This window comes from Rutidosis leptorrhynchoides, chromosome 1 (genome assembly GCF_046630445.1).
Source record: "Rutidosis leptorrhynchoides isolate AG116_Rl617_1_P2 chromosome 1, CSIRO_AGI_Rlap_v1, whole genome shotgun sequence".
NCBI classification, from domain to species: Eukaryota; Viridiplantae; Streptophyta; class Magnoliopsida; order Asterales; family Asteraceae; genus Rutidosis; species Rutidosis leptorrhynchoides.
Window position 1 is genome coordinate 638924341 of NC_092333.1, and position 7465 is coordinate 638931805.

The 7465-nt window shown below is 34.9% G+C and overlaps 1 protein-coding gene across 1 annotated transcript; it reads left to right on the forward strand.

Annotated features, from left to right (window-relative positions):
• Positions 1–1787: 1787 nt before the first annotated feature.
• On the forward strand, positions 1788–5809 carry LOC139885686 (folate-binding protein 1). The gene is made up of 4 exons (XM_071869439.1): positions 1788–1984; positions 3317–3675; positions 4489–4811; positions 5631–5809. The coding sequence occupies exons 1-4, from the start codon at positions 1876–1878 to the stop codon at positions 5743–5745; spliced, it is 906 nt and encodes a 301-aa protein (XP_071725540.1). The 5' UTR covers positions 1788–1875; the 3' UTR covers positions 5746–5809.
• Positions 5810–7465: the final 1656 nt, after the last annotated feature.

A 7465-nucleotide genomic window follows, 5' to 3' on the forward strand; every position in this document is an offset into this window, starting at 1 on the left:
TGGTCAAGGTATGAACCCATTAAAAATAATATAGAGTACATGGAAAATTATCGTATGACCATATCAAGACATTGGTCAAGAGTATAAGACTCGAGCAAATACTGTTGCAACAGTAGAGTACATTGTTGATGTACTATAGGACCACTTGAGTATGGTCAAGGTTAGAAGCTATGGAACCACTATAAGTGTAGTACATGGTGGATAACTAAGGGATTTATTGGGTAGATTTAAGTAAGGCTGGTTTAAATCATAAATGGAAATTTTACGCACTACAATACAAACTAAGCTTTTAAATCTTTAAGGATGACTGAGAACTATCAGAGGTTCTAATTTGTCTACAAACCCTTAGATTTTACCAAACCATTGACAGAAAGGAATTCAAAATACAATCATAATCACTCACTTGGGTGATACACTAAGGTGTTAAGATTGGTTGGATAATATATATATATATATATATATATATATATATATATATATATATATATATACACACACACACACACACACACACACACATATATAGCTATGATACTTTATTCGTGCGCCCAAGGTATGCATTGCATCCATGATGAGCCGCTTATATCCTTAAACCGGATAAAGCGTCGGGAGTTGAGCATAGTCCATCCGATCAGAATCACGATAGCTTAGTTCCTCGTGACATGCTAATCGAGAAATCAACTAGTAGGGAATCTAGTGTTTACACCAAGGTATATCTATCCAATGAGTGTCTCGCAATCATCCCGACACTATGTTATCTTAAATCATGGTGAACCACGTCTTCTCTGTCCTTAGCTGTTGCATGCTAGCTAGCTTATTTTAATTATATTTCTTTAATATTATAATTACAATTATATAAACTATTCAACCCAACTATTGCCTTTACATAATTTGATATTCCGGATAAAGTGGTGTCTAGAATAAACTGTTTGGACTTGGTTGTTGGATTTTTCGAAAAGTCGCCAATTTATTGGGACCAAAAGGATCATGTCTCTCCACAAAAGGTGTACATGGCCACTAGTCTTGGATACTAAATTGTGTACAAATCCAATCTTAATTACTAAATTATATGAATAAGCTCCATTTCAAATTCGACCGCTCAAAGAACGACCCTAGGTCATATTTGCCTTTACTAACCCATAGGAAGGAATAATAGATTTAGGCCCAGCAATATATAAATTAAACAATTAGCTTCACACTAAAATAAACCGTCCGATTCGGGCATATCAATCGAATTTTCAAGTTTTCAATCTAGGCATTATTATCCATTCGTGTTTCACTTTCCATTTTTAGTTTATTCCTGGTAATTTTGTTGGGTTTTAGGGTGTGATTTTTAGTTTGTATTCGTGGTTTGTATAGTGTGATATTTGTTGAAAGGTTTTTATTTTTTATTTTTTTATTTTTTGCCAAAAAACAGGGAACAAATATATAAATAATTAAGGCGGACCATCAAAGAGATGGCTTAGCCCATTACAAAACTTGCCCTCTAATATCCATTATAAACTTTCAAAAAAAAATATTATATTATAAAATAATTATTCAGAGGGTGTTAGAATTTGCGTTTTAGACAATTATAATAAAATAATTAACTGTAGCAAAACGAATTATATATTAACGGTGTTTGGATTTGATCAGAGACAGTTTTGTAAACCTAATGCTTTTGGCGCATTTACAAATAATAGTTGAGTGTCTAAAGTGTTAAACTCTGTAATATGAGGGTGCGAATTAAAACATATCTATTCCTCAGGGCAAAACTCAATTCGCTTTCTTCACCCCTCTCAGTGGTGAGGGTTTCTGACTACTGACCGAAATTATGGAACCCTAAATCCTATCGATCATATTAAAATCAAAATTAACATCGTGCGATCACAAATAATGGATTCATCTTTACAACGAAGAACGATAAATTTGGATTTATATCGCGTTTTGTTACTGCTAATACAGATCGTCTCGTGCTTAAATAGTTTACTCCCATTTGCATCTGGTAACATCTTCTTTGCATAATTAACTCTTATCAATTGATCAATTTGTTGCTTTAAGTTATATAAACTCCCTTTGTTTGTGATCATTTTCACCTTGTTAGTTGTATATATATGCCTAACATTCACACTATGACACTAACACACACACAAACATGATTGAGTTAATAACTAGTGAGACTGCAGCTGTGATTCGTCCGTTCGTGCTTAATGTATCGTTGATTTTTGTGTGGTAACTTTGTGACTGATCAGTTGATTTACGACAGTCGCAAAGTTATGTGAAGTTGGATTTATATAGTAATATTAGCTGCGAACTCGCAGTTAATATCAGCTTCTGAGATATATTTAGCTTCTGGTATATGTTTCCCATAGGCTAGTGTTGCCACATTTATCTACAACAGAAAAGTCTTTCGTGTTTAGTTTATTACGTTTACTATACGTACTCTAATCTTTCGTGTTTGTTTTATTACATTTGCTATACGTATTCTATTCGTATTTTTGTTAGTACAAGTAAGAGGAAGATTTTGTGAATGACTATATTTTGGAATATATGTATTTAAATAAAACAAAGGGAGGTGGAAAATTTGATAGCTTTGTCGCTTGATTGTGTGAGCTTGAGAGAGCACTAGTTACCAGCATGCTTCAAAGCTCTGAAGTGTAGGTTTTGGAAAGTTAATTCTCTATCTTTTTCAGTTCGATTGTAATTGTAAATTTGAAACACAGTATGCTTCATAGTGTCTATTTACCTGATGAACCTTTGATGCATTGTAGACCCATGCATCTTTGTGCTTTGAGGAACTTGTCTAGTTGAAGCCTAACGAGAATGGATTTGTGATTGGCTTGTTTGTGGAGTTAAACTCCGAGCACATTTGGTTTTGTTATAGTGTTCAGTTGTTGCAGAGTACATCTTTTATACAATTATTAGCTATCTTTGGGTTCGATATCAATTGTTAATCTGCTCGACTAATTCTAACTATAAATACTTTTTAGGGTGCATGAGTCAAACGATGTGTATTTGTGTATAATCTCCTAAGGAGTGATATTGTCAAGTAGTAGATATACTACATTAGTAGTAAAATTTAATTTGTGCGGTCTTATTATTTGGATGGTAGGAAAAATAATTAGTATCTGCATTAACTTGAGATTTATATTTCGAAAAATCCTTGATTGAAATTTGACACAAGAAAAATGTGCGAGCTTTGATAGTAAACGATTTCTTTGATATGTTAGCTGTTGTGAATCTTGTACTTATTTAAGTTCTAAATAACCATGCTAATTCGTTCATTATGTTAGTGAGACTACTTTATGGATTATAAACCTTCTCTTTGCTCGTGCAGCAGAATCTGAAGGAGTTTGTGTTTCTCCTGGTGGGCGTTTTCCACCGTATTCTATTCAAGGAAAACCTCCAAGAAGAGTAAGCAAGGGACCGAATGATTTGACTCTTTGTAGGGTGTTCAGCAAAAAGACATGTTGTGATGTCACCCAGACTCACCCTGCTTGGCTGGCAATCAGGAGGTTGGCTTCAACGGGAGAGGCTAGTGATGAATGCTTACATTTGTGGGAACTTCTAGAATGTTCCATTTGCGATCCACATGTTGGCGTACAACCTGGCTCTCCCATCATATGTGCCTCTCTTTGTGATAGGATTTATGATGCTTGCTCTAATGCCTACTTCGCAATGGATGCAAAAAATCAGGTTTTATGAATATCAAACAGACAAATTATGATTTATATGAGCCTACTTAAGAAGTGTGCCAATAGAAATTAGTTACTAAAGTTGGCAAGATGGGCTGGTTGGTTGGGATTGGAAATGCGTCAAAATGTCAAATAGGTTGGGTTTCCCCGTAGACGTGATATTAGTTGTTTTATATTGACAATTGGGGCATTAGTTGTAATTAGTAAAACAAAGTTATTTGCAATATTAATCTAAACTGAAACAATTTAGACAGATGTCTGCATTTGGGGGACTCCCAATCCATAAGACCCGTTTGACTTTTTTCCTTATTAAGTAAAACTTTATATATGAACCGTTTGAGATAATACAATGAAGTGACTCATTCATAAAAGGGTGATCTAGCCACCTCTACTAATTAACATGTATAGATCAGTTCAAATCTGTTCCTGTTTCCAAAACTATAAGAGCATTTTTAGAGCAATAAGAATCTCTGGAACAAGTGTCATTATTTGTGGAAAGGTGCATGAACTTATTCAAAACAGGGTGACAGTTTTGAACTAAATTTTTACTGTAACAAACTGGAGACTTTCCTGTATGATGAAATTGTTTTGACCAATTCAAAGTAAATTTTATTATTGAATAAAAGTTATTTATTTTCTTGTAATTAAAAAACTGCACGGGCAATGTATGAATTGTAAAATGTTTATTGTTTTGTATCATCCGAGTAAGATCCCCCTCGGCTTGAACTTATTCGGATTTTTCTTGAAGCGATATATAATGGCTAATTTCCACAATGTTTGGCCTCTAGTATTGATTATTGATCCGATATGACAGGTTCTAGCTCCCTGTGGAATCAGTGACACGGTTTGTGGTAGAGCTTCTGAATGGGTCTCAAATGGCACAGAGCTGTGTAAATCTTCTGGATTTTCTGTAAAGCCATCCAACGATTATAAAGAAACGTTTTGCTATGGTGGTAAAGCTAGTTTAGACTCTGTTGTGGATTCTTGGAGGACTTCACGTTCGGGTGTTCCACGGGGTGTTGAGAGTGCGGGATTTATGTCTGATTTTCAGCAGTGGGTAAAGGAAATGCCGATTAATGAACAAGTGTCATGGGCTGTCGGAGGATTGGTCCTTACCGCAGGGCTTCTGTTTATAAGGTTAGTTTTCCGGCCCTCTATCTAATGGTTGCAAACGACGGTTCCAATGGTCGTTGCGGCGGTTTGGTGACTAGCCCGTCCCGATTTGAAGGAAAACGTTTAATAATTCGGGCAACAGTCAAAAGTCAGGTCGAAGTCGGTCAATGTCGGTCAAAAGTCAGCTTTTTGTCTGGTTTAGTTCTAGTGTAAATGTAAATGAAAATCCCAAACCCAGTCCCTTAAATATAAATTAATAAATACACTACAACTATAAAAGAACATTATAAAAAATTCTATACTTATATATTATTTAAACTAACACCACATCATCTTATTTGTACAGCAACAACAACAATGCCGTATCTTATTAGTAATTTGTAAATCATTTATTTGTAAAATATTTATTTTGAAATATTTATACACAATATATTTATTTCAAAAAGTCAACGTTGGTTGACATCCTTCTCGACCCGTCTTGACCGACTCATCTCCGTCTCGCATCTTTTTCAAACTTGCTCTATCTGCGAAAGCTCTGTGTAAATAGATAAACTTGTTGGCCCATATTTTTCCTTTCCAGGATTTTCTATCTGTAACAAGTCAATTGGGTTAAGCTGAGAGATTCTACTAGAAAAAGAAACGAGTTAATTGGGTCGAAAGTTATCCGGTGCATTCTGTTGCATAAAAATAAAAATTACCTTATCAGAAATTAAGTTACGTAATATAATTCTTCTTGTAATATGGAGTAATATATGTAATATTTATTCTTTGCTAAAGTATTGTCAACCCGCCCATTACTTATTTCTGATTCCTTATATCCTATATATGCTGACATGGATGCAGTAAAAGGAAAAGCTACAATCAGCGCAGACGAGAAGCAGCTTTACAACGTACCGCAAGGAAGCTTGGTGGGAAAACAAGTCCAAAGTACCCTGCTAGCCAAGCAAATAGAGAATGAAACATGTTGTAGATGAAGGTTTGATATACCCCTTAGTCTTACTAGTCTTGTAATATCAATAGGTTCACAGTATTGAATATATTTTGCTTACAATATGGACGTTTGAGTTTGGCCAGACTATCCCTCTGTCTGAGAACACCGGGCTTTCAGTTTCATATGGTAATTTGCGTATGAGCTCCATGAACTCCTTTGCTTTATGATAAATTACACTTGGACCTCATATTTTATTCTTCATCTGAGTGAATTGTGTATCAAATTGATAACTCGCATCATAAAAACCCGAAAACTAAACATGGTCATGCTGTTGAGTTTGTTCATTAAAGTGTTCTTACCCTGAACCCATGATCCTTGTATGTAGAATGTTAAGTGACCTTTTGGCCTCATGACCCGAGTGTCAATGTAGAAGTTTTTTGGACCATCTCCGATCCAGCTTTTACTTTTCTTTCATATATTTTTTTCTTTTCTCAACCGGGTCTAGTATAGGACCCTAATGCATCAAACATGTAGCGTTTGGTGGTCTCCATGACCATTTACCAAACAAGCTTCTAAACCACCAACAGTCGTGACTCCTATCAGATGATATGAGTCACTTCGATAAGCAATATGGTATTCTTTAGGGTTTCGTTGTGACTTTGTAGAGCATGTTGGCTGCAATGTTACATTACCATAGTATTAAAGGTATGTCTTGGTGCACATATACAACTATGAAATTGATGGCCAATAAAGCTGGATTTATCCAATGATCACGTTCTTGTAGCTCAGCAGTTTACCATGGGTTTTGTATAATAAACATCCAAGAAATGATAACTTCCAAGAAATGATATCGAATCCGCCTACCATGGATGTAAATCAGTCAGTAGCCATTTTACTAGTATAAAAAATAAGTCAAGCAGCAAAACCTATGAAGCCTTCTTATATGTATGGCGTATTACGCTCTTTAAACATAGTTTCGGTTGAAACTTATGGCTTCTTAGCCCTTTTGTAATTTGTTCTAGATCCTTGCTGGATTCTTTTTAATAAATTTACCCGCTCAAATAAATAAATAAATAAAAATAATTACCAAATGGAACGAAAATGACAATAAGAAATCGTCTAAGTGTGTTATGATTTAATATTGTATATGGCATATATCTTACTAATATGAAGGAAGATAGAAGAGATTAAATTATTATTCAAGAATGGTGTACCTACTGATTACAATCAATAACATACTTATAGTACAATAATTCACTGTGCAGTTAGGTGGAATAGTAATATCCGTGATCCACCAAATATGTTGATTCACCAAATTTTACTTTATCAAAAGTGTCGGCCACTACACCATGATACTTGACTTATAACACTCCCCCTTGGACGACAATTTTGTTTCACTAGAGATCAACTACAAGTTACTGCCTCGTTAAAAACCTTGCTAAAGAAAAACCCAATGGGATAAAAACTTTAGCCAAGGGAAAAAGAGTGCAGCATAGAGTTGACTCCCCCTCAAGTAGACATCGCTGAGTCGTCACATCTTTTGATCTTGCCTCATGCCAATATTGTGAACATGTGTTCTGAAAACAGTAGTTGACAGTGCTTTGGTATAAAGATCTGCAGAGTTGTTGATTGAACGTATCTCATTTTAATCTGGTTGTCTTTTATAAGATCTTGAGTATATGAGAAGAATCTATGAGGTATGTGTTTTGTTCAGTCACTTTTGATATACTTTTCTTTCATCTGTGCT